At 41.0% G+C, this 28000-nt stretch overlaps 2 protein-coding genes across 2 annotated transcripts; one reads left to right on the top strand and one right to left on the bottom strand.

Annotated features, from left to right (window-relative positions):
• Positions 1 to 27953, bottom strand: cdc73 (cell division cycle 73, Paf1/RNA polymerase II complex component, homolog (S. cerevisiae)). The gene is made up of 17 exons (XM_030402780.1): positions 27743 to 27953; positions 26931 to 27036; positions 26323 to 26392; positions 26020 to 26082; positions 25709 to 25761; positions 24101 to 24189; positions 23747 to 23960; positions 22059 to 22157; positions 21642 to 21720; positions 21362 to 21426; positions 9837 to 9894; positions 5122 to 5157; positions 4882 to 4969; positions 2285 to 2446; positions 1562 to 1662; positions 926 to 1067; positions 1 to 805 (listed from the first exon to the last, which is right to left on the bottom strand). Exons 1-17 carry the CDS (start codon positions 27871 to 27873, stop codon positions 769 to 771), a joined length of 1593 nt encoding a protein of 530 aa, XP_030258640.1. The 5' UTR covers positions 27874 to 27953; the 3' UTR covers positions 1 to 768.
• On the top strand, positions 12982 to 19454 carry LOC115572574 (beta-1,3-galactosyltransferase 2-like). The gene is made up of 2 exons (XM_030402781.1): positions 12982 to 13833; positions 16399 to 19454. Exon 2 carries the CDS (start codon positions 16617 to 16619, stop codon positions 17877 to 17879), a length of 1263 nt encoding a protein of 420 aa, XP_030258641.1. The 5' UTR covers positions 12982 to 13833; positions 16399 to 16616; the 3' UTR covers positions 17880 to 19454.
• Positions 27954 to 28000: the final 47 nt, after the last annotated feature.

The raw sequence follows: 28000 nt of genomic DNA on the forward strand, positions 1-28000 counted from the left end.
TTTGTTTCTTTGAGGCTTTATTGTCTATTTTCATGTAATGACATAAAGCAATACTTTCCATCACTTCTCTCCTCTAGCACGAGACCAACAAAGAAGAAGAAGAAAAAAAGACTTTAACAAGGTCATTGCATGACCAAATATGTGCTGTTCTGTCAAAAACTGAACTAGGAACTGACTGAGATCATTTAACTGAACCAGAGCAGAGTTGTCTTCTGAAGTATTAACAAATCACTTACCTGTGTCCTCTCTGCTCCAAGAGCTTTGGCTCTGACGGTTTGTATCATATATGTACATTCAGACCACAAACACCCAACATAAACAGAGAACTGTAAAGGAAGTCTCTTTCCTTAAACTAAGTGGCTGTTGGGTTTGTACCGAGAGTCATGTTCACACTTCTCTCAGTCTAAACATTGCTGAGTTGGATTCACTGACAAACAAAAACGCAAACTTCTCTCCCTCCGACCCCATTATGTATTTGTCCCCACAGCATGTTGCCATTTTATATAAAACATTTTGGTATCTTGTTGAACTACATGAAAACATTAGAAAACAAATACAACAAAAACACAAAAATCCCCTAAATCTCCAGAGCAACATATCCACAGAAGAAGTGTTGGGAGAAGTCCACTGGATAATCTGTCCTCCTCCTCCTGTTAACATGGGGATAATGATGGAAGATGGGATGGCAGCTTGCATTAGAGGGTACACCTCTGCAAGAGGTGGACCGGGGAGAGCTGGAAGGTCGGAGATGGACGATGTGATCTGGGCTCAGAACCTGAGGTGAGATTTGTGTTTCACCATGTATCTGTTAAATAAGAAAAGGAAGGAAAGGTGAGTTTTATGCAAATTGAAACATATTTCTGTACAACTGCAGTCCACAAAAACAGATGGGTGTACATGGACCTGCACGAGAATAAAGACTGACCTGTCGAGGGTTTCCCAAAAGCGCAGGAAGACGGGCCGGTCCAGATGGCGCCTGTGGCGGCTCAGCTCCAGGACGGTCACGTCCCACTTCTGCACGTTGGGGTCCGTCTTTGCCTCGTCATACTTCAGATGAAAGGCTCGAACTGGAGGGGAAACATGCACAGAGTTGAGGGTGGAAGGAAACAAGGTGCCATCTCTTCTGGGGCACCTTTATTTAAAATTCACACATAACTAGTGGCACTTCCAATAGTGGCACTGGTGCTCCTTACTGAAGATTTAGAAGCACCACCTTAATCTACATGCAAAGCAACATACAGCAAATTCATAGAGCATGAAACTGGCCCCTCTTCCACTCCTTGAAGTAGAGGGACGCAGACTGGGTCTTGTGGGTAGGGTAACAAATGTTACAAAAAACAAGAAATTACTGAGCAAGTGGATGAGCTGATTGATCAAGGACTGTTTTGTCTCCCAAACAATGTTTTTGTTATAGCTGTGGGAGTCTACAACAATGCATAGTGTTTTTGTTTTTTTTCAATGTGTGCATAAATAACATCATTTTTTCTTAGCACTTTTCAGGCAGTCGTTTGCTCTGTTCCGGTACCAGTATATAAAGAACTTCACAGTAGGTATCACTCACTTTTGGCGAAAATGTCGACAGGAGATCCATCAGGCAGCAGCCACGGCCAGCCTTTGAACTGCCAGGCAGGACCCTGCACAAACACAGCCACCACTCGATCCCTGCAGGAAGAAAGAACAGTCGTTCATGTTGTTTTTGAGACGTGTTTGTCAAGCAACTGTGTAGATGTTAGCATGTAGATTGGTGCACTCCACCAGGATGTAAAAGGCCAGATTTGCCAAGTAATTAGAATATGACACAAAGTGGTAAATATCCTGAAGAACAAAAGCTGTGCACGTAACACAGGCTGCAACTGCAACCCTGAGTCATATTTCTCAAATACTACCGACTCAGTCTCGCAGACGCTGGTGTCAACAGCTGAGCCCTCTGAGGAGTGGACTGACAAGTGGTCGTTTAATGCAATGACTAATGCAAACACGCTGTACAAATGTAACTGTGCATCTGCAAACAGAATTTTGAGCTGCAAAGGATTCAAATGAAGGTCAAATCCTTTGCATGCTTTTTCACAAGGTAAAACTAGAATGATTATATATATCTATTATACATAAATGAGCAGAGTATTTCATCAGAAAGGCTCACAGTAGAAGAAGCTACTACATTAGAAATATTCTCATTCTATGCAATCCTCAGAGCCGTGCTGGTTATCTCTACGTGTATGTTCCGTTTGGGGGGAAATTGTAAATAAGCCATGAAACAGTATATAAACAGTAAATAAATGCTCACCAGTCCTGCGGAGCCAGTTTGAGCGGCTGATCGATGATGCGGTACGGCACAGTGACGCTCAGCGTTGTGCCGCCGGGCTGGATCTGATCTTTGCGCCTCTGGAGCAGAACCTCATTGTCGCGCTGGATTCCCTGCTTCTTCTTCTCTTCTGACGTGACAAACCTGGCATGGTACAATGATCATACTACTGATTTCTTGATTTTGTGTGTCACAAGCATCATTTGGTCACTGTTTCACATGTTCTTACTGGAGTTCAAACATGACTTTCAATTAGTCATTTGATAAACTGAAGAGCGATTGTCCTATCATAGCTTAGAATGAAGGCAAAGAGCTTTTTTGAAATATGTGAGCACAATTGTAATTATCTGAAGCACATGAAATAACATCTGCTCTATCAGCACTAAACTTGAACAGAGAAACCCCAAACCGCCTTTATAAAATGTCACAGCCACATTTTAGAGGTTTCCTGCGCCCATGCATGAGTTTTGTGCTTGTGCAGTGTTGTCTCTGTTTGTTTCCCCACTGGTTGATGGTTACAGCATATTTTGTGTTAAACACAACCTCAAAACATGTACTGTATTTATGTAATATTATAGAGGGTAAACATGATGCTGAAGACGAGATTGTTTCCTCTAACATGCAGATATACAGTAAACAGACTGATGGGGTTGTTGCACTGTGATGGTTAAACATCAGCAGCGTCCACGGATGCTGATCCTATTTGGAAACAGGTCAAGTGCATCACATGCACAGACGTATTCACGACCACTGGTTTCTTGTCCATTTAACGTGAGTGATGTGTTACCTTGAGCTGACATATTGTATTAACTCCAAATCCCAAAGAGAAAAGAATCGTGATTTGTCGGCTTCTAATGGATTCATTGCCACACAAGCAAACATTACTTCCTCTCCTCTCCAACCTCGTCATGGCTGCTATATTTAGTCGCACAATTCATTTCAAGTATAGATAATGGTAGAAGTACATGTTTTCCAGCCCTGATTATTTCGCTGTCACATTCAAAACCGGAGGCTCATCCTTTATCATCTCTTGCTATACAGAGAAGTTGACAATTAAAAAAAAAAAAGTGTTTAAAAAAAAGATACAAGCGCATTCATCATCTCCTCCTGGGCTGCTGTGTTATCACCAGCATCTCCTCATGTGGTTGTTACACAACCATGAACTGTCCAACTGTCACCATCCTGTTAGCACATTACTTAATTGCTGTAATTACAGAGAAAAGGGAAACTGTGCCACTGGGTGTATCAAGGCACAGTGTGCGTTGAGTACATGACGTGCTCATGTGTACTTTGATTCATTTAATTTAATAACTGGGAAGGAATACAACCAGCTATGATTAAATGTAAAAGATTCATGCAGCACCACACAAAGCTCTGATTGCAGCTTGAGTGTGCTGTAATGAGTACACATTTTCAACTTGTTTTGCTGAGGAAAAAATAAAGTTTGAGCCGCAACCAAGATAAAAATCCTCCATCAATTGCTTTGGTTCATGGAAGTGTAAGAGTGAGCAGATTAAACAGAGATTATCACAAATATATGTAGCATTACTGCCCCAGGGTTGTTGTATCTTACGTCCATGTCTGTCCTGACTGATATTTTAACATGATATTTTTTAATGAGAAGCGTGCCGTCTTCACTTGGAGACAATTTCAGAGGAGTGCAGAGGACTGATAGAGAGCTGCTTCACACGGTGGACCAACAGTCACCTGAAGCTCAAGATCAGCAAAACCACTCAGCTTGTTCTTCAAACTTGTAAAATGTGGATGCTTCACACGCGTCTTCAACCAGGCAGCACAGAAGATCACTACAACCACAGTTTCACAGTTTGAAAGTCAGGCAGCCACAATTAGAGCCAACCAAATCTGAAATATGGTCACAATCTCCCCCGAGATGACAATGTTGAATAACGGCCAGAAAACTGTTTTTTTGCAGAACATGATGATGCACAGCGAACTATTGTCCTTTTATCCTGCTACACATTTGCTGTGGAATTTTGTCACCCTAAGCATATGAATATTTTGGTTATGAAGAAATACAATTATCACATCGCTGTTTTGTGTCTCTGCGCACCAGTCAAATTGCCTAAACTGTGTTGTTGAGACTGCAGAATATTACGTCACAGTGCATTCAACATCTAACCTTTTGGATATCAGGTGTCATAACTTCATTATTTTATCCTACTGGACAATGGTATGTTGGATTTTTTTCTAATTATTCTTTGAATTCTTGAGTTACAGCCAAAAATGTGTTTTGTGAGGTAACAGTAACCTTGACCTCTGACCTCTGGCTACCAAATTCTAGTCAGTTCATGCTTGAGTTGTAGTGGACATCTGTACTAAATTTGAAGAAATTCCCTCTTGTGTTCTTGAGATATCGTCTACAGAAGAATCAAATGGAAGAAAAGACGGACCTGAAAAACATAATGCCTCCAGCCACGGCTGTCACCGGTAAGGAGGCATGAAATGTTTTTTTTTTCTTTTTTGTGACACAACATCTACCTTCGACACGCAAACTCTAGTCAGTTCATCGTTGAGTCGGACGAATAACCCAAATACATAGCGACCAGTTGTCCACCTACTTTAGATCCTGCAGAAGCTCCTTCGCATTGAGCATTGTGATGAGTGAGGTGGTGGCAGCTGGGATGATGACAATGGGTGTACGGGACCCTGTTGACAAAGTCAAAGGAAAGGCTCTTAAAAACAGGTAGTGCAAAGGAAGTCCAATGACAGAATGGTGACAGATATAACGTACCAAACAGCACTCTGTATTTTACATTAATACTAAAAACTGAGCATTTGACAAAGTGAAAGTAACGTACCTTTCTTCTGATTAGGTGGGGGTCTGGCTTGAGAAACTAGAGGGAATAAAAGATGAAGAAAATGTGAAAATGTGTGTACAACATATACAGGCAGCGTTACATTTCACAGAGAGCAGATAATATAATGACACAAGACACTGGCATAGAACTGGAGTCTGTCCACGGCGCTGTACAGTGACTGCCCACTGTTCCTCAGGGACAGTGATGGAATGTAACTAAGTACATTGAGGTACTGTACTTAAATACAATTTTGAGGTAGTTGTACTTCACTTGAGTACTTCCATGTTCTGCTACTGCATACTTTCACTACACTACATTTATTTGAGAACTTTAGTTACCAGTTACATTATTGATCGATTAATTTAAGTCATGGCATTGGCTCAGGTTGTTATTCTAAGTGTTTGACAGGTTACAGAAACAATTCTGACAGAGACATTTTTGTTAATAGGATTGCTTTTGTTACCAAAAACTAGTTTTGTTTAAGTCTCTCCTGAAATCTCATGAGAAGTGAGTTGTTTAAGGAAGAAGATGGTGGATACATGAGGTGGAGAGAAGAGTATGGTGTTTAACTCGAGGAACTGCCAGCATGAATTAATTTCCAAAGTCATGGTTGATGATTTAACTGATTTCTACAATGTAGATGAGCAACAACTGGTATGAATGTCCTTGTGAATTGAGCGAGAAATTTCCTTGAGCCTGACTTGGGTTTCTGGTAAAACAGATCTTATCATTAAACAAAAAGTGACGTATCTGTTGGAATCATTGCTATAATGTTGTCAGACACATCAAGCAACACCACCAAGCACTTCAAGTGGACCCAACTTTGCCGTTCTGAGTTTCCTCTAAGGACTACACTGAGGCGATATGCTGGATGAATTCTAAGATATCTGATTAGTTTGAATCATTAACTACCAAATTATGAAAACATATTGCATACAAAAATACTGTAATTTCCCCTGTTATTCAAGTATAAGTTATACGGGTGATGTTCACTTTTAACAAGATATTTTTACTTTAGTGTGACTTTTGGGTCTTTTTTTATTACACTGCTCAGGGATCAGTTAAATGAGAACAAGTTCCACATTTTTGGTACCGAGTTTGATTGTATGTGACCAATACATATTCTGTACTATCTACTTAATCACACTAGCTGGTACAAAATTAAATGCTTTAGCTGAAAAAGTTCCTGGAATTTATTCACTGCAGATGGCTCACTTCAAAACCTCAAATAACCAATGACATTAAAGATCTCTATGCTGCAAGGACTGTGCATTCCTTTCTGCAGGCCTACATCTATCAAGCGAGACAAATTTGACTGATGCTGCTTTGACATGCTCCCACTTGAGAGCTGCAGGAGCATCATGGGGTCTATATTTGCTTCGGAGAGAAACAGACACGTGATTCTTCTCACCAAACAAAAGTCCCTTTCACAGAGGCGGCGTCATCCAGATACCATGTGCATAGTTTCCGTGGGATGGCCATGTGTGGCAAAAACTAATCATTACAGAAACTGTGACTGACATGTTTTGCTCTAGGCAGACTGAAGTTCCTTGTAACATTTCCCTGGATGAGCAAAAGCTAAAAAGAAAAGCACGGTCACAGTCTCCGATAATCATTGTCATGTATCTTTAATGAAGACTACCACACTTTGTCTAATTCCACGTGGACAATTTCATGGACAGTAGCTACTAAAGTGAACAGAGGAAACCTCCTCGAGCTACAGAAAGTCACATGTAACAGCTGCTAGTCTCTGTGCAGTCTGACTGATTTGTTGGTTGGATAATGCAGTGTTTTCTCCTCTCACTGTCCCAGTTAAAAAGGGAAAAGATCATCCTTTTAAGCTGTGGGTGGGAGATCTAAATGACTGACACATGCAGACAGCTGTCCAACATTTACTGACAGGCGGTGTGGGGAGAGAAACCGCCCACAGCCAGGACAGACACGACTTGGTAACACTTGATGAAAATCACTATCAGCGGGTTACAGAGGATAATGACAGGACGTGAGGGGGCTGTGGCAGAGTTATTCTAGTTTAGTCACATTTTTTGGCTCATAGATAAGATGATGCATGACAGTTGGCACATCAAAAGACACTTGTCTTTGTGTCAGTTAGTCTCAGTCTATTTGCATGCATCGCAGTAATCGGATTCCTTAACAAAGCTACATTAATGGAGAATATTACACAACCACGTAAACCTGTTTACATGAAGTTGCCCAACATCCATACACATGTAATCACATTTAAAGTGCTGGGCAGGAATCCAATTCATTTAATTGATTCAGATTTAGTTTTGACATGATCATGTTTTTACTGGACGCAAATTATTACATTGTACTCAAAATGCTTTCTTGTAACAAAATCCAGTAGACTGCAAGATGAGTAGTAGGGATGCATCCACATGTTGGTAAAATAAAAAAGTTCATATTGTGATTATGTAGACAGATATACTGACTGCGATAATTCCCTAAATTAGCGAGAATGACCACTTTTTCATCATGTTCATTATCCCTGAAAAAAGAAAGAAAAAGAAACTGCAGGGATGCATGATAAATTTGGTTTTCCCAGGACTGTGGTGACCTCAGGCCTCCCTTGATTCCAGGTGGCTAACTGGCTCTGACTCTGACTATTCATTTTAACGAAAAAGATCCACCCATAAGTAAGGCACATGATGAATGCATGACTATACATCATGGGTTTCTCATAGATGGGGGACCCTTGGACTGTCTTATCGACCCAGGGGCTGTGGTCAAACTTGTGTCAGTTTAGGAGCCCTTTGAGACCCACTGATGTTGTGAATTTTATAGACTCATCTGCAAAGGCACAGACTAAAAAAGAAAAGAGTGCAGACTGATCTGCGCACTGTTTGCTTACGAGGTATGATCTCTAGTTACGAAAGGCGAACCCACTTGAGTCGATTGAACAGTATGTCGATTGTACTTTTTATCCAGTCTGTCCCACCTGCCAGGTAGCTGCTCTGTTTAGTTGAAGCAGTCAGTAGCTGTATTGTACAACCTGTACTTCTGAATATGCTTAGTGATGAAAGTCTGGCACGACTACTGCTGGCTGGTGAGGAACTGTAATTGCTCTTGTTCAACTGTCGTGCACATTAGGTCCCAAAATTGGGATTCAATCATATAAAAAACTAAAAAAAAAACAGAAAAACTGCTCATCAAGTTTCGTTAAGCCTCCGTACAAAAAAAATTCACAAGAATAGTAATAGTCATAATTAACCATGTTTGCTTGTTTGACTCTTCAGTCATTTTACAGATGTTACTTTTATGATAGTGGTCTATAAGGAAAGTGCTTTTTGGGATCCCTCTTTAACAGAACAACAGGCCCAATCCAAAACAAGCACCCATTAAAAAGGGGCAATATAGAAGACTTTTGAGTTGTTTAAAAATCAATTACAAATTATCAGCAGAATGTACATAAACACAATTTTTTACATTTTATGCAGGCCTATGCAGGGCTTTCCACTAAGACACAGACTAGCCAGCCATAATACATAAGTAGCCAGCCGGGGGGGTACGATCTTATACACTGGTCTTAAATGTAATAATAATAATAATAATAATAATGTTACATTATTATTATTATTATTAGCCTAAGTGTGCCTGCAGAACAGGCAGCCTATATTAATTTCTCAGACATTTGCTCTATTATTATTATTATTATTATTATTATTATTATTATCATTATTATTAATATTATTATTATTATTATTATTATTATCAGCATCAATATCTACTCTATATATTATATTATTATTATTAGAAAATATCGCATCTTCTTTTATTCATTAGTGTAACTAAGTATGCCAGACGCTAATGCACCAATAAAAACTGTGATTTGCGCACTGAAAATAATAAATTACAGGCTATACAAGCTCACATAATATTGCATCATGAGGCGTTCTGGGCTTGTAAATATCTTATTGTCGGTGCATGACACCTTCACAGTCTGCAGTGGTGGCTACACAATTAAACACTCAGTGAACGTTTCTCCCTTAGCAACTAATGAAAATACACTCTTAGAGTCCGTTTGGTTTCATTTGTACAACCGACAGTGTTTTTTGAGGCCAGCACGTGTCGCAGGTATTGCTAAATGGATGCTGGAAGAGAAGAGTGGATAACCGGTGACAAAATAAGCGTATTATGGTGAGCCCTGCTTCTCGCCTCCGACGGCCGACACACTGACTCCGCTGAGTGCGCGCGCACACACACACCGCGTGTCGGGGCCGCGGATGAGTTTCTCTCCCTTGTGATCAATGAAGTCGGCGATGATCGGAGTAATTTGTGATTATTATCAGTACAAGCACAGCGAATCACAATTTTAATGAGTGCGGTTCAGTTTGACATTATTGTCAGTCTGTTAGAAAAACATTTAACTTTATTAAAATCGAAAAATAATAGTCATTAAAGTAGCCGGCTGGAGTTAACTGTGTAGTCGGCTATATGGCCGGCAGCCGGCGCTTGTGGAAAGCACTGCTATGGTGTTGCAAAAATATCTACTGAAGTTAACATGCTGCATGGCTAACTTGGCCAACTAGCTTGGGCTGCGACTGTTCGGAGCGTTTAACAGTCATTCTGGTGATATGCTGCCCCTGTTGGTTCCGAGGAGGAATTTCACAGGTGGCCAATTCTTACACGTTGCAGAAATTAGCAATATCCAACACTGTAGGTAGACATATGCATGAATGTGCGTGGACACTAACCTGGACGAGGGACAGGCTGCAGCGCCGGGGTCTGGGCCTTCCGTGCAGATGCCCCTTCCTGGAAAACACAAAAACCAACGTGCATGAAAATCCAGAGGCTTAACTCAGAGACTTTGAGCGCTACAAATTACTGAAAGTAATGAAACAGCCAGTCTGAGAGGAAAATGTAGTTTAAAAAAAGCAGAGTTATTGGAAAATGGGAGAAGTTCAATTTAAAAGCTGTGACCCTGTTTCTACATTAATAGAATTCTCCTGGGAGAACATGGTCCTTTGCTGATAGTGGCTCATTCTGCCCTCCTTCCAGGTCACTATTGATTCTGTGTAGAGACGCATGTGTGTGCGCAAGTGCGTGCACGTGGTGGCTGGAGTGATGGGGGCTACACTAAGGGTCACAGACTTGCAGTAATCCATCATCCAGTGACATTCCCGCAGGCTGGAGCTCAAGCCGACAGAGGAGCTACAGAAACATGCAGACCTGGCTGGCCTATGGTTGAGGCGGATCATTGCCAATACTGTCAGAGTAATGTTGCCTGACAGTCCATACCATCCCTGAATTCAACGAACTCAACACAGTTATGTCTTAAATAAATAATAGTAGGAAAAAAGAAAGATCTAACCGATAGATTTATATAAAGGCAGGCTGTCTGGCTGCACCCAAGCAAATATAACAAAATATTTCATTGGCTTGCCAAAGAGAAGAGAAAAAAAAATTCCTGCTCTGTTTACACAAATAAAAAAGTCATACTAATGTTACTCTGCCACAGAATGAAGTTCATGTGATATGTAGAAACAAAATCAGTGTTAGCTAAAGACATGACCTATCTCCATTATCAATTTAACACACAATGCAAGCTTTATAGGCTTGAACCTTGAATTACACATACAATATATGATTTATGTGAGTCTGTCCATTTTTCCCTCTCAATAATCTATAAAAAGTGTGAAAACTATGAAAATATATCTGAGCAGTGGGACGCCAAAAACTTGTAATCCAGTCTAAGACCCAGAAGATAGACTGTTTACAAGAGTACAAAAACTAAAAAATAATAACCATTTAACCAACTAGTGATTTAAGTAATTAACCTCTTACCAGTTTCGTGGTGATACTTTTTCTGTTGATTGATCGATTAATCGATTATTTGACTAGTGGTTTCAGTTCTCATCAATTTTACTACCTCCCTCTCTTTCCATCACCATCAGTGGTGAAAGTCAAAACAGACCTTTACAGTCCCAGTTGTATTTTTGAAGTGTATATACTTCTTTAATTTATAGTTTAATTTCCATGTGCTTGAATTCCAGGCCTATTGCATGTAAAATACAGGACAGTAAGGTCCATACCCTTTCAGTTTGTCTTCACGTATTCATGCAAAATTCACTATGTCTTACATTAGACAAAAGAATTTGAATGTTTCACCATCTCACAGGGGTATGAGGAAGATAACGTTTATGGTGAATATCTCCTGAAGTGGTAAAAAGCAAAACTATTTAGGATTGGTCACACCATTGCCTTAAGCTGTTGTTACACTTGTAACCGCCAGCTTCGGCCGGGCCCATCTCGGACACGACACAGTGTTTGCGCTTGTGTTTCCAGCAGTTATGCGACGGCACATTCCAGAAGACCTTGGATGCTGCGGCTCTCTGTTCTGCTCCACAGAGAAATGTGCAGTTTATTTTTTCGATGGAAGTGGACTCCAGCCGCATCAATTTGCACAGAGCAGATCGAGCCAGACAGGAAGTCGCACAGCTTAATGCCATAGTGCAGCGGGTCGATTTTCAAAATAAAAACGCCCTGCGCCAACTCGTGATCTACAGCACTACCAGGAAATTTTAACAATAAAAAACTTAACAGAGACAAATGATGAGACGATTCAACTATGGAGCCTACTCAACCACATTAGAGGCACAAATATCAAGGAAAAAGGATGCAATAAACACAATCTGAGCATTTCAACAAGATCAGGCAGGCATGACGCCCTTCTTCTGAAACCCTCCCAGTGGGATGGAAAGTCACATGCAGAGCAGAACAGAACCGAACATTTCGGATCGAGGCAAATCAGCGCTGCACACTCAAGGTAACAAAGATGTGCCCGACTGGAATAAAGGGGTGAGGGATCTGTGTGAATCTGCTGTTATCATGCAAAATAGGTCTTTGAAATACATTATTCAAGCCATGAATCCATAGTAAAAATAATGAACAGCATTTGAATATTTCATAAGATTCATTTAGACATCCGCATGCTGTCCACCGATGCAAGGACCGTTCAGCCCTGCCAATCCAAGCAATTGTGATGTCAAACTACTGAGCACTGAGAAATAAAGAGCTCTGTGCCAAAGCTGAGGTTTGGAAATTACCATTTGCACACTGTTGATAATATAAATGCATTAGAAAACAGCCACTCTTAAACATTAGCGGGCCCCAAGGTCTCTCCCTGAGTACCAAATTAATTTTCTCTCCTGCCATCCCAATCGCTGCAGGGCAGGGTCTGTCAGCAGCACCGCAGGATCGCTGTCAATTACAGAGAAACTGCTTGTCTGCAGCTCAGCCACAGCTTGGACACTTGTACATTCTCTCCCGTGATAGTATGCTTTGCACTGAAAGATTAAAGAGATACTCTGCTTCACATTACAGATTTACGAAAGAGTATTCAAGGAATTGGAAGATAAATGGAAACACCAATCAGGGACTTTCCAGGCAGATGATAGCCACTAAATCAATGCAAAAATCCTGTAAATCCAATATTTCTGTACTGCAAGGCAGCCCTTGAGTGTGAAAATGTGGGGGTTACAGACCACCACAGCTGAATGAGCACAGCGGAAACATTGTTTTAATTATCCGTGTTCTCATCATCACCCAGTTCAAGAGATCGTCAGGAGACGCATTTAAAGACTATACAGGGTTTCTGGGCTGCACCGTTCATCACTGCACTGATAAGAAGATGTAACCTGACGTGTTGCCATATTTCAACCAGGCAATCTGCAAATCTCTAAGATTTGTGGAAACGCCAACATGAAGGGTTCCCTCCCCCTCCTCTTACTTCACAGCATACCAAACCGAGATAATGCTTTATTCCTCTTTCTGGAGAGTGGGCGTGAATACAAATAGGTCAGCAGCCCAGCCCCCCCCCCCCGCCCTTCAAACAGAGCAGGCAGCAACAGCAGCAGAGACGGCGTGACGTGGTGGGAAAGCGTACTGCCACCAAGCCTGGAGCTGACACACAACTCACAGCGTTCATCTTCCTCCTCCCCTGCTGCTTCCAGCCCTCTCGCAGATATCAAAACGACAGCACAGACCGGAGCGCAAAGAGCTGCTGATTTAGGAAGGCGAGAAGAGGTGAGCGGAAACAACCCCCCCAAGACATGGATGCTCATGGGGGGAGGGAAGTTAACATGAGAGCATGTGAATGAAAGAGGAAGAAGAAATAAGGATCAACAAGGAAATGGAACAAAAGCTGAGCTGCAAACACAGAGAAGCGAGGCTTATGCATCACCCAGATGATCCCCCTCTATCCCCCGCTGCTGTGATATACAAAAAAATACTACAAGCGAGGATCGTGAGAGGACCCTGGGCTGCAGCTAACTGCCGACTCCTGACTGCTGTTGGCCAAAAGGCAGCAGCAGCGCAGCACCGTTAGCATCAAGCCTCTGGGGACAATGCGCCAAGGCAGACGGAGAGACTGCAATGCTGGAGATCTGACACATGTTCTGCCCATGCACGCACTCACACACACACACTTGTGTATGCATGTGGTAGATGGCCATCAGTGCTTGGAAGAGGACCACATTTCTCCATCAACACCCACACGTGGGTAGGGATAAAAGAAGATAATGATTGATGGAATACTGTAGAGGAAATAACGGAGAACCTGAGTCGTCACGCATAAGCTGTACTGTGATCTGGCTAACAGTGCAGCCGGAGCATCAGTGTGTGAGGATTGTAATTCATCATATGTAGGAGGAATGGATGCCAGAGAGAGATGATTAGCTACATTTAAAAAAGGTGAGTTTGTGAGGCGAAGGCTTAAAATACAAGCACACACATCAGCACATTGCTACACTGAAGAAATCATTTATGTGTTAAAATCAATCATCAGTTTATATGTCAACCACAGGATGTGAAGGGTGTGCCTATTCAAGGGTAACAGTAGTTTCTGTTGCTGTTGATGCATGCAAAAGTGCGAACAGCAGTCTTTTCAGTGCTTCTGTGAGCTCTCACAAACCGCCCTTTGTCTTGTTGGGGTCCTTTAAGAGGGTAGTGTGTAATTCAGTAAAAAACTGAGAGAACACACTCCACTTCAGGGTGCTAGCAGCCTGCAAGCATAGGCTGTTCTTTCAGTAAGCATTCCTCTCATGGATACTGTTCAAGAGCCAGAAAGCAGAACATATTCTGTTCATTCCTTTACTGAAAGCAACATAAGATGTTCCTTTAACCAAAAATGCAACATTTTAAAACCAAAAAACGAAGTTTTGCACAAAATGCAAAAATAACTTCTAAGATATACAGTGAACAGTGTATGGAGTGTTTTCTCAGTGCTGTATCGTAGGCAACTGGACGTGTTTCAGTTTCTTTAAGACATTTCGCCTCTCAACCGACCATGAACTGGATGACTGAGAACCTTTATCAACTTTTATGGAATATATATTGTTCTACATAAGTCTGCTATGCAAACACTACTAATGAGTCAAAGCAGGAAGTAAATTGGATTCATGTCAGTATTCAAGCGTCGTTCATCAAACCATTACAATAAACAAATTAAAGTTCATACGAAAACACAGGGTCAACGGTAAATACTGTTAAGGGATGCAAAGTCCGCTGCTCATTTACGTATCCAGTAGTTAGGGACCAACATTATCATTAATTTGGAGTCACTAGTGCAGTACCCGTAAGAAAAGTGTATTCCTATAAAAAAGTGGGAGGTTAAGAAGCTTTTTCATGGATGGCCAAATGAGGCTGTGTTTGAAGGTGGGAAGTCAGGGATATTTAGGTTTGTTGTGAAATCCGATATTCCAGGGTATAATTGGCTGTTTTTGACTATTTTTGATTTTGCCATTATATTTCACCTTAAAAGCTATTTACTTGGTGTCATTATTTTCTGCACAACCTCACATGTGTGACTGTACAGTTCTTTTTTCATTTTGACATACTGTATTAACACAATGGACCTAAAATCACAAAAAAACATAAAATCCGAGTAGAAAAAGTTTGATTGTTTTACTGTGAAAACCACAAATATGTTTAACAAACCATTTTTCTTTTTTAACTTATAATGCAAATATAAATTGTTGTTTGCTAAATTTGTGCATACATTTAAAAAAATTTACAAAGTTATATGTAACTATTTACATTTAAATGCAGGCAGTGCTCAGGTCTGCCTGTGCTCCTTTAGAGCTGCACTGCCTGCTCCACATTCAGCTTCTCCTCATTATTCTGACTCATTAAACAAAAAACCGACTCCACTACACACTAAACACACTACACCAAACACTACATAACACACCAACTACACACTCCAAACACACTAAATGTCACAAATCTCTCAACTCTCAATATCGCCGTCTACACACCGACCTTCGTTGCATGTCAATCACCCGCCTAGGTCCCTCCCACAACTTCCTGTTCCTCAACAACCAAACTTGCTGCTTGGAGACTTTCGTGACAAAAGCCCGTTTTTACCGTTTCTTCCTGCACCAGACACAAAGCAAACGTGACGGCAATGTTCGCGAAAAAGCGTGGCGGACATTATTTACCCTAGGTCCGGTTTTGGACGTGCCGATGCGTCCGGTCCGTCGCCTCGGGAGGTGGGCTGTGTAGCTAGCAGCTAGCCGCTAGCAGCTAGCTACACATGAACATCCACAGATTCCGATTCCACTTTGTTGTCCGCGCATCTCCGGATCTCCTCAGACCCGAACAGACTCGGTCCGGACTAGTTTAATCTCATTAATCCACAGCAGTCAGTTTAGATGCACAGAACAGAACAGAACAGAACGGACCGTACCGCCGGCAAAATCCCGGTCCAGCTTGCGCCGCTGCAGGTATAAATCCGCTTGTTTCTTCAGGTACGTCGTGGGCTTGAGCTCTGCAGTGATTGGCTCTGGTGCGCACGTGACTGTGGTGGCTCTGGTGGACTATGCTCGGCGGAATTTGTAAAGCATTTATGAAATAATTTATTCACGGTATCATTGCAGTCCAAACAAATGCTTAGATGCACACCACAGAACCACGCAGCAGCCATGTTGAAAGTCTCGGGTCAGTGTGATCCTTATCCGCAGAGATATTTGACCCACACACAACCACACCCACACCCACACACACACACACACACACTCCGCGCATTTATAGATAGATGTTTCTGGCCACCTGATATATAACAAGTCCCATGATAGTGCACGCCAGCTAGTCGCTAGCAATTGTGGTTTTACCGATAACAGCTGCCTGGTGAGAGCTGTGAAAGTGAACTATAATAATAAAGTTGGTGGTTGTAAAACCAAAACAAGGATATGAGAGAGTATATGACATGCTGTATGTAGCTAATGATTTCAATATATCCCCTCCTCTGTCTCCTAGGAAATCACTTGAGATGCAACTTTAGAGTGGACCCACACCTCACAGCTGGCTTGTCAGAACAGAACCAAAGCGATCTGGATACACGAGAATGAGATCTCAACACTGGGTCTTTTCACAAGTCTTTTAGGCAGCCCTTCACAAGGCCCTGTGAGAAGCTGCTGACGAGGACTGCCCTTAAAGTGTGACAGCTGTCTGGTTGTACAAGTCCTGCTGTGAATATGCAGTGGAGAAGACGTCATTGCTGTACACACACAGCTAAACTTTTCTATCTCCTCTCACTGTTGGGTGTTTTTGTCTTTCTTGTCCACCAGGCATGGCTGCCTAGGTTCACAGATATACCATGGTGGAGAGGCCACCCTGTGGTATATGGAGGTGGTGAACTTCATACCACCAAAGCCAAGTGGAACGTAAGCGCCCAACACTCAGCATGGAGGTTTGTCATTATTCCTCAACCAACCTTCAAGGCTGATGCCAACATCAGCTCCCCCGAAAAGGATGGAGTCTCCGTTTCCCCGCTAGACCAAAGTTCTGAGGATACTTTGGCAGCGAGCATAGAGGGAGAACTTACCGGCACTATAACCCAAGGACCCTTCACTTATATCATCAACGAGCCTGACAAATGTGCTGAGAGCAGCCCTGTACCCTTTCTAGTGTTGCTGATAGCCACCGAGGCTCGGCAGGTAGAGGCAAGGAATGCAATACGGCAGACATGGGGGAACGAGAGCGTTGCACCAGCTCTAGGATTCATCAGGCTGTTTCTGCTAGGGAAAAATGAGGGCGAGCTGGGCATTTTACAGCAGAGGATGCTTGAAGCAGAGAGCCGGAGATATCACGATATCATTCAGCAGGACTTCATGGATTCATACAAAAACCTGACCATTAAGACATTGATGGGAATGAACTGGGTGGCAATTCACTGCCCACAAGCCAGCTATGTCATGAAGACAGACAGTGACATGTTCGTCAACACAGAGTACCTCATTTACAAGCTGCTTAGGCCAGAAATTAAGCCCAAGAAGAACTACTTCACAGGAAATAACATGAGAGGCTTTGCACCGAATCGAAATAAAAACAGCAAGTGGTACATGCCCCCTGACCTGTACCCAAGTGAAAAGTATCCCACCTTTTGCTCAGGGACTGGTTATGTCTTCTCTGGAGACTTGGCAAGAAAAATCTATCGAGTGTCGCTAAGTATCCGTCAGCTCCATCTGGAGGATGTATATGTAGGGATATGCCTGGCCAAGCTCCGGATTGAGCCCACTCCTCCATCCAATGCATTCCTGTTCAACCACTGGCGGGTTTCTTATTCCAGCTGCAAGTACAGCCATCTGATAACATCACATGGTTTTCATCCCAATGAAATACTTAAATACTGGCATCACCTGCAGAGCAACAAACGCAATGCCTGCATCAACACACCGAGGGCAAGAACAGGCAGGGCACAGTCAGCTAGAATGAACAAAGAGAAGTCTGCTCAATAACTGAAGTCGTGAGTTAAACTCCTTGTTACATACCAATGGTTTATATCCCAGCACACTGACTTCTTAAATTGACACCAAGGGATTAATACACACTTTATCCAAACAGGTAGCCAAAACAAACTAGAAAAAAGGCAATTTCTGAAGAATGTGTGGTGTGAATGTTGGCTACTAAAAAGCTAAAACTAATTTGTATAATTTCAATAATCTATGAAAGATGTGAAATATTTTCAGGTTTGTTGAAAAGCTGTAGTTAAACTGAATAGCTAGTTTTATTTGTATGCAGAAGCAACTTAAGGAGTATGAGGAGTTGGAAAACAGCTGAATTAAATTATGCATCATAGTGACTGTGGGAGCTAAACTGCTTTGCCCAAATAGGAATAGGAGCTAAAATGCGTTGCTTAAAAAAACAACAACAACAACAACAACAAAAAAAAGCATACTCAAATCTAAGCACTAACTGAATGGGCTTAGCATACCAGGGAATATGGGAATATGCTGTTGCACAGTGTTTCATAATGAATTGTTTATATTGGAACTTTGGACTTTTACAATTATGCTTTTAAACAATGGCTGTGTTTATATTTGGATGTCATTACAAGTATGCTTTAAAATGCTGGCTGTGTTTATGTTATTTTTTTCATAATTTTTTCTTTTTTCTTTTATTGGATTGACTCATGAATTCAATTCAATTTACTACACACATCTTGTAAAAAGTGCATTGCGGGGCCCTACACTTCCTTTATTATACTCCCAATTCCCAGGAAGCACACAAAGTGCTGCGATTTGAAGATTAATGGGGCAAGCTGGTTATTTAGTCATCTTGGGTGCCTTTTGTTGAAACATGTTCAACTTTTCATAAAGTAAATGTGCTTGTCAATGTCAATCTTCATAAACTCACCAGTCACAGCCTGGGTGGGGCAGGACATTTAAAACTTCTAAAATGTCAATATTATTCTTTCATATATTATTCTTTAATATTCTGAAAAGTTTTAATGTGATTTGAAAGTTGAATACTACCCTAATGCATTGAAAATTGTGTTTCTAGCTGATAGTTCGAAGCGCAGAAAAAATGTTAAAGTCCGGGATTTTTGAACATTCCTTCAGTGAATTTAAATGAGGGAAATTTCTCAGAAAACCTTAGATATTTCTGAAAGCATAAACAGTATGACTGAGAAAAGCAATAGCACACCATTCCTAATTGAGCTGAATATTTTTGTGTTAGAATGATGTTTTTACGGTGATAAATGTGGAACGAAATAAGATGCATAAAAGGTGGCGAAAGACTAATAGTCGTGTATGTAGAAGAGCATTTGTTCTGAATGCTGCAAGTATTGTGTAAAAACTGACAAAGCGCTCTGAAATGATTTTGTACAGAAGAGATACAAACTGTTGATATGCCTGAGTCAAACCACTGGAGAGTTTAAGTATACAGTTATATTTACAAAAAAAAGCTGTGTTTTACTGTGGTGCAAAAGCTACATTTTTGTAATAATATTCAGATCTACTGTAATTGTTTTATACTGTGTACGCAAAGTGGACAGGGTACAGTGCCAATAAAACATTTCCACCCATGTATCACATAGTCAACAAAGTCATTTCCAAGGAAGCTTGTTTCCGCATGAAGCCATCTACTAGTGATTGGGATTGTTGCAGACTGAAAACAATTGTGGGACCAGCCACTTTTGCGCATCAATCGTCCCAAAAGTCTATTTCTGGAAATAACATTTAAAAAAAAAACATCTAAGGACTTAATGAAGCACAAACCTCCCTTTATTACCTTAGTACTGTACCATCTTATCTTAATTCCCTTTTTAGCTGTTATAAAGACCAACTGGTAAACAGCTATGTAGTATGATGTGACATGATTTTAGATGATGCACCTCTTAAATTTCTTAATAATTTCCTTTTTGTAGTTTCTGCTGACTTTAGATGTTAAACTAAACTGGAATAAATTGTGCATTTTGTTTCTGTATTTGAAAACTATAATTCATGTTAAAATGGCAATCTCAAAGATTTCTGGTAACAACAATTGCAGGTGTATTTTTGGACTTCTCTGCTTCCCAGAGGTCCAGTGTCGCCCGTGTGACGTCAGTCAGTTGGCAGTTTTGCCACGGCTCCATAACAACACCACATGAAAGCAAAAATGAAATTCTGTTTTCTGAGACAGTCATTACAACACTTTTTATTTACTGAATAAAAAATGGTTGCTATAAAGGCAATGTTTTGTACATGGGGTGATGTCTGCCGAATTCGCATATGACAATATCTACAGTGAAACACCATGATGGAAGATGACATAGCTGTTTATAAATTTGAGGCAGTGTTTCCTCTCAGTGTTGTCCCAAGGCAGCAGTTATGTATTAGCTCACTGCTTTAGCTGCTGCTGTTTCCCATCTTTGTTCTGACATGCATCGCCAACTGTCTCACCCAGCAGAAGAAACTATCAACCATTACCACCGACATACATCTCTGTGCCAGGATTAAAAGCGCCCTTGTCTCCGCATCACAAGCCTGTCACTTAGCTTTGCTCAGCTTCATATGCCTAACTTGACACTGGCCAACAAGCCAAGGAAGCTAAGCTAAGGAAACTGTGAAAACAGCATGACGGAGAGAAAACAGTGGCCCATGGGAAAAGAAACACTGCTGCCACAAATTGTCTTGGGTTCTCCTAAAAGAGCTGGTTTAATAAGAAAATATTAAACTGGACATGGAGATGTAACGTTAGTGCACTGAGAAGCAACATACTTCTTTTCATTTTCTCTCCCTACATGTCACAAACAACAACTACTGTCCTATGGCACTGGTGGGGAGCCTTTTTAAATCACGATGCTACGATGGTCAAAGATTAGTAGTGGGGTCATTCATCAGCCTAACCCTAGCACATACTTATTCATTGTCTAACATTAGGCTAACTTATTCTGGTCATAATGAAGTGTTCCACCTACTCTCTCTGGACGACCAACCACTGCTGGATGAACGTGTCACTAACTGTGCACCGCTTGCAATGTTTTCCGGGAAAGTCGACACCCAGTGTACATCTACACTTCGGTATAGCAGCCAATGCAAGGGCTTTCATCAGTGGGCCATAGGCTCAAACATCATTGTGTTACCTCATTCGGCAATAGGTAGTGATTTACCAATATATTTACATGAAAATCTTTGAGATTATTACTTTAATGACCTAATTTAACTACCTGAGAAACATAGATTAAGTGAATGAGAACTGACTGATGCTGTGAGCCACTACATGCCAATAATCACGAACATCATATGTTACACACTTTTGTTTTAACTGCCTCAAAACCACATATGACATCATAAAAGTACGCCACAGTGAGGGTTTGGCTAGCTGCTGCAGATATCATGAATTATATTAATCATAAATGGGTCTCTCCAGATGTGCTCAGGCTAAAATCGACCTGCAGTGTAGCTTCTGTAGCTTCTTTTAACACCATCAGCAAACAGGAGAGCTTTGATCTTACCGTCACAGACTTGAGGGTCATGCCGTGGTAGGTACCCATTGTATCGATCTTGAAACCCTCCGTTTCTAAGGAAACAACACACAATATGTTGCAGGTCACTGGCAGAACAAAATAGTTTTTTTCCTCAAATGCATACATGCAATGAAATGACAAAAATTGTATTCATAAAGTTGGCACCTTTCATTTCTTATCATCCCCACTTGCAAATGTACAATACCACACACAGACACACACTCCTTTCTAGATTCAAATTAGTTTCAGAATCAAAGGTTAAACTCACCCTCTTTTCCTTTGAATCGCTCCTGATCGTATCTGTTGTAAGCAGTTGGGACAGGCTGCTTGTTCCTTAGGGACGGGTCCTGGAAACAAAATAAAACAAACGGTTGCTTAATTTATACACCTGTCAGAGCACAGTGCAGTCCTAGTACAGACCTGAGAAGTAATTTCTATACTTGCTGTTCCTTGAATGACTTAAATAACTGCTGACCCTTTCTTCGTATATCTCCCAATTAATTCCAGACTTTATTATTGAGCAAAGTAATGTGAAAAAGTAGAAAGTAGAAAAGTAGCAACTATACACACACACACACACACACACAAATAGACACACTTTTTTATTTTGACTGGTGTCTGGGCAAATGTAAACTTCCTTGAAAATTTGAATAAACTAGCAACGCACAAAGAATGTCATTCTTACCGCCTGAGTAGTGTTCTGTGCTGGTCTTTGCTCTGGTGCTCGCCCCTCCTCTCTGGCTTTCACTGACTGAAGGATGGCAAAGATGTTCTTGGAGAAGTTCTGCAGTGGATAAACACATATAACAATATAATTAGTTCATGCGTAAAATGACTATAAGTTAAATACATTAAGGTTTCAGGCTCTCAGCTAATGAGAACTGTCCCTCATAAGAATTGTTTAAAGTCACATCAAAAGTCCTGGATGTTGCGCTCAATACCACCATCTGTAGGCACATTAAAGTTTTAGAATGATATGCAATGATGTGTTTGTCTTTACCCACAGCCTTATTTGTATGGGATCTGTCAACAACTACAGCATTTTCCTATGACACAAGCGGCCTTTACAGCATCCTGTACCTGAAAACTTATGAAAACCAAATGCACCACAGCAGGGGGACGGAAGACAGCAAAACACTGTCAGATAAAACTGTTTTTTGTGAGTACCTTTGTATGGAAATCAGATTTTTGGAAGTGATTTATATTCTGCCAAAATAATTAATCTAAGCAAACCGCTGATCAACACAATAATGGCATTGACAAGGACATGTCAAAGTCCTTCAGTACCCCAGTAAAGACTCTTATTTTGAGAACATGTATGCAATGAATGAAAACCATACTACTGCTGCCATCTAGTGGTAAAAGATTTGTGCCTCGTTACACACACTGGGTATTTCTACAGTTGAGCCGGGTGGAAGTTTTCACCACACCCATGGTTTTGTCCCTGAGACCTCAGCAAATTTGTTAAAAAGGACAGCTGCTGTCCAACTCAGGTATGTACGGTAAAGGAGTTAAACATCCTATTTGTAAGAAAAGTTGATTTTTGAGTCTCATTCCCAACTTGTTTAACAGCAGCTGCCAAAACAGCTGAAAGCTGAACACAATTAAACAGACAAATACAGCAGATTTCTGAGAGTATGAACAAGAATAGAGGACAGAGACAACAGATCTGGTCAGAAACTACAAAATTACTGTGAGCTGAACACAGAGAATTTGAAAAAATACTGTCTCCCACTTCTCCTGCACAGGCATGAGTCGAGGATCACAACGCAGGCTTGTTTGAAACGAAGAAGGGGAGTCGTCGCTGATTGGTCGCAATTGCGAGACGTCATGCTGCCCGCTTGGAGACCAGGCGGGCAGGCTTTGGCTCAGCTCTGGAAAAGGTCCGTCTGAGTGGCAGCTTGTCTCAACTCAATACGGTAAAACTGTCAGCGTGGCACCGTTTGACTCGCCGTGGCCAATAGATCCACTGGAAAATCCTGGCATTCATATGCTAATCGTACACAGGTGTGTGTGGTTAGACTGGTTTACTGCCTGGTGCACAACACCGCACTCAAACTACCCGATATTTAGATTAATACAAGTAATGCTGAACAAAGTTCACACGTGTCCAGTAATAAAACAAAACATCAGTCACATAATGGCTAGCAAAAATGAAACACTGGAGCTTGAAGTCTCCCTTGTATTCTACAAAATCAGTAACCCTGTACTGTGGTGTGAAACAAATGGTGACTTCTGTCTACCAAAACACCCCTCCAAGGAACAGTCCAACATTTTGGCAAACACAATTGTTTGCTGTAAAAACAGAAAGCACATTGTTTGCAAAGACGCATCACTGGGATTGGATATCCTGGGTTTTAAGCGGACTCTGACCTTTCCAGTGCTCTGGAGAATGGTTGTCCTGGTCCTCCAGACCCTCTCTCTGCTGACAATGTCTCTGGTGACATCCACCTCAGCGTCCACAAAGCTTCTCTGCTTCAAGGTTATGTCGTCATCCAGATCCGTTTTGATGGTGGAACGTTTCTTAGCCATAATCTTGGCTTTGATGGCTGCAATCTTCTCCACTGACATGGCCTCAGACAGCGATCTGAAGAGGGAAGACGCAAGATTTGATCATTTAAACATCTCACTGCTTTGAAGAGCTCGTCTATGAGTGTCAGATTAACAGTGATAATTTCTATCAATTGATTAAGCAACCAATTGTTGCAACAGGCAAGTCCATTATACCTGATCTGGTCAGTCTGCACGATGCCCTCTTTGTGGCCCTCCAGACGGGCAGCCAGACGCTCCTTATCCAGACGCACACGCTCCTCATCCTTAAAATGAAGAGGTGTACAAACTATTAGCAAACACAGAATATAACAGGATCTTGTATTTGTACCTCCCCACAGAGGAGGCTGTCGTGCACGAGCAGGCCTGTAACCTCGGTAACAGGGGATGCCAGATCACTGTAGATATCACTAGTAACAAACTTTATTCCTCAGATTATGGTAGACGGATTTACAATGTAATCATTACCCTGGGCCACTGGGTGGACCCACAGACAGTGGATTTTTACACAGCTGACCTGTATCTTATTCTACTGCCAGATCATAATGACAATATTAGGAAATATAACAAAAAAAATAGTTACAGTCTACAGCTTTAACGGTTCCTTAAACGTTGCAAGACTGAGCTGGTTACCATGTCTTAAATAACAAACTGCATTAATTCATTACTAAACTTATGCTGCATTCAATTGCAAGTTGAAAGTCTGGATTTCTGAGTTGGTTTTTTCCGACTTCCACTCTAAAAGCGTCATGGACACTTGCTGCAAGTGGTTGTTTGGGCTAAATCAGGCTGCACAGATCTTGGATGACCATTCCGCTGCACTTTTCCATGTCGGAGGTTGATAAAGGTAAAATGTGCAACAAAAAAGTATAATAATGAAGTACTGTGGTGGTGCAGAGATTTCCTGGACTACAAATCTTGATTTCCAGCTTAAGAGAACATGTTTGTTGCATACGGACTGCAACAAATTTCACATCATCATAGTTTTTTTTCTGTGAAATTTAAAATTGTGATGCAAAAATCATTACAATTAATCATAAATCCCTAATTCTGGCTAAATATATACAAAACAATTTCAAATAGACAATCAAATGTTTCACTTAGCAATTTCTGTGGAGCTTTTGTGATTCTGAAAATGAACACGACCGAAGGGATGTTTATCTCTCGAAACCGTGTTCATTAAATCAAAAAGAAGACTATGTAGTTCTGGGAAAGAAACATTAAGCGAAGAGATATATCTTCACTGATTGAATTTGATGACTGAATAAACTGAATAAACTGTCGTCAAAGGACAACACAAGTTCATATTGTTTGCTTTACTGTGTTTTTTGCAGCAAGTAGCTACTTCTCTAGCTTTAAACAATGTTTTGGGTACCTTATAACCCTTGAGGATTGCATGGTTATATGGAAATATATAAAATGACTATTTCTGAGTTTGTATGATCACCTCTATAATATTGTAAATATCAACTTTTTGTGCATGTTTTTACCCCCAAAACTACACAGTGCACCTTTAAAAATGGTATTTAATCAATATTTAACAGCCATCTTAAATAAAATTCTGAGCTTTTGCATTGCTGTAAATATTCTGGTCTAATTCAAATTGAATGTGGATGAACAGCTATCAGGACCAGCTGCTCTCACACATATGTATTAGATCAGTATAGTAGCGCCGTTCCTGCTTGAGGAATGTAGAAAAGGAAGTAAATTATATAACAGCACTGACCAACATGTGAGTCTAGTGTTTATTCCAAAGAAGTGCTGCCATATTTTGTGTAAGTTTACCTCAATCCTTGGTTTTTTGGCTTCAGAAGATACCTCATCAGCTGCTCGTTTGACTGCAGAAACACAAAAGTGGTGTTATTCACTGCACACAAGTCTATTTTTTTTTTTTTGTGTTTTTTTTCTTCAAAACTTTGACTGAGACAATACCATTTCAATAGAAATGAAATAGTAGATGGCAGCAGGATACAGATTTGGCTTGTAACCAGAGTTATCAATGAAAATTACTGATCCATGCTCACAAGGCAATACATTCTTACTGCAGGTGTAACTAGCTATCCAAACGTCATTTAACAAATATAGTGTGAACTTACCTTGCGTTGGCCGTTGCAAACCTATTTCTATAGGCGCACTTCTGTCGATGCTTGTTGATGTAGCTGTGAAAAGACAAGATAAGAAACTGTATTAATAGGTAACCAGTGAGAAAAACGAAACCTGCTCTACTCCTCGTATGTTCCCATCAATGAAACCTGTCAATGCTGTACAATGTTATAGTCAGTCAAAGCCTATGAGAAATCAGGACATTGTTTAAATACATTGAGGGAGGACACACAGACAAATCCCTAATGTTCTGCACACAATAGACAATCACCACAGATCTCCCAAGTGCTACTTACAACTTTCGCCATTGAGATATGACAGCAAGCCTTTTCGATCAGGTCGTCTGACAACAGGGATGTTCTCTGTCTATAAACAACATAAAATCATTTTATCCAAAATGAGTAACTGAGTAATTTTGCATGCGAGACAAAAAGAGAGACTGAAACAGGGGACTCCCCTCAAGTAGTATTTTACCAATTCAAGGTGCACTATGTAGTTTTGGAAGAAGAAATCTTTATCAGAAGAGAAAGATCTTCTTTGACCAATTATATATGCCTCAACAAACCAACCAAACAAAATGTCTTTGTTTTCATGACTGTATAAACAAACTGAATTTGGAGCACAACACAATTTCAAACTGTTAAACTTTGTTTATATGTGGCGGACCCTGCCACCTTTCTAGCTTCAAACAGTGTTCAGGGGACTTTGTTTACATCTGAGAACAGCTTGTTTATTCAGTTGTGGAAATAATTATACATTTCAGCTTTCGTGTTCTTACCTCATCACTACTGTAAATACTTAAATTCCGAGATTATATTTCTTCTTCAAAACTAGATAATGCACCTTTAATGAAGTACAGGCACAGTCAGGATTAAGCAGTTTGAAGTTATTCCAGGGCACTTACTGCAGCTCTTCGCACATAGGATGGATGCGGGAGATGTACATTGTTGAGCAAGAACAAGATAGAGTCCAAAGTATAGTACTCTTTGGGCTGGCCCTCTTTACCAGTACTGAAGGAAGAAACACAAGCAAAGAAAAACATAACCATCACCCCCGACAAGATTATCTGTCAACCACAACATGCGATTTATTCTGCACAGACCGCTGGAGGTGGAATATTTAAGTGGATCTGAGTTGCACAGGTGTACAATATGCAATACACATAGTAAAGTGATTTGATTATGACGAAACACAAGTTCTGACGTGACATAAACACGGAACTATCAAGTTACCCGGTGTGCTAATCTGCTAATCCTTGTACAACTTTATTTTCTGATTTACATGAGCAAAGTTTGCTTGTTGCATTGTCGAACACGGCTGCTTTCAGTCATGACAGTGGAAACTGAAATTACTAGTATTTCCACTGGACTCCATGGGAACACAACTCAACGCTAGCTGGTGAGTTAGCAGCAAATTACTACTGCAAGTTTAGCTGTAGCTACACCACCCGTAGATACCTTTTAGCTTTAAACAAAAAAGACAAAGCCTTAAACTAGTAAAGACAGTCCATGGACTATAGCACAGAACTCGAGTATCACGCTAAAAGTAATTTCAGAGTGCTTAAAGTTTTGGGTAAAACAACAGGGAGAGGAGTTTGGTTAGCATCTTAGCAGCTGTAGCGAGCCTTCCTCCGTTACCAGCAGCACAAGGCTGCGCTGAGCTTTACGTGCGGGCCTACTACTGAAGCGATTTAAGGACATTTTACCGCTGACATACCCCCAGATTATGTAGTTTGTCTTGACATTTTTCGGCCAGGAGAACTCTCCAAATATAACTTCATCTCCTTTAGCGACGATTTCTTTTTTCTGGATGTTATACTGACGGAGAACACTCAACACATCCGCCATCTTCACTTGTCTCTTGATGTAGTGTGTTTGCGAGGCCCCCAGTTATCAACATGATGCGGCCGCGCAGGATGCCTGATCTGACTCAAACTTTTTTTGGGGACCATTTCCACCCCAGCACGAGCAAAAG

Source organism: Sparus aurata, chromosome 21 (genome assembly GCF_900880675.1).
Source record: "Sparus aurata chromosome 21, fSpaAur1.1, whole genome shotgun sequence".
In the NCBI taxonomy this organism is placed as follows: Eukaryota; Metazoa; Chordata; class Actinopteri; order Spariformes; family Sparidae; genus Sparus; species Sparus aurata.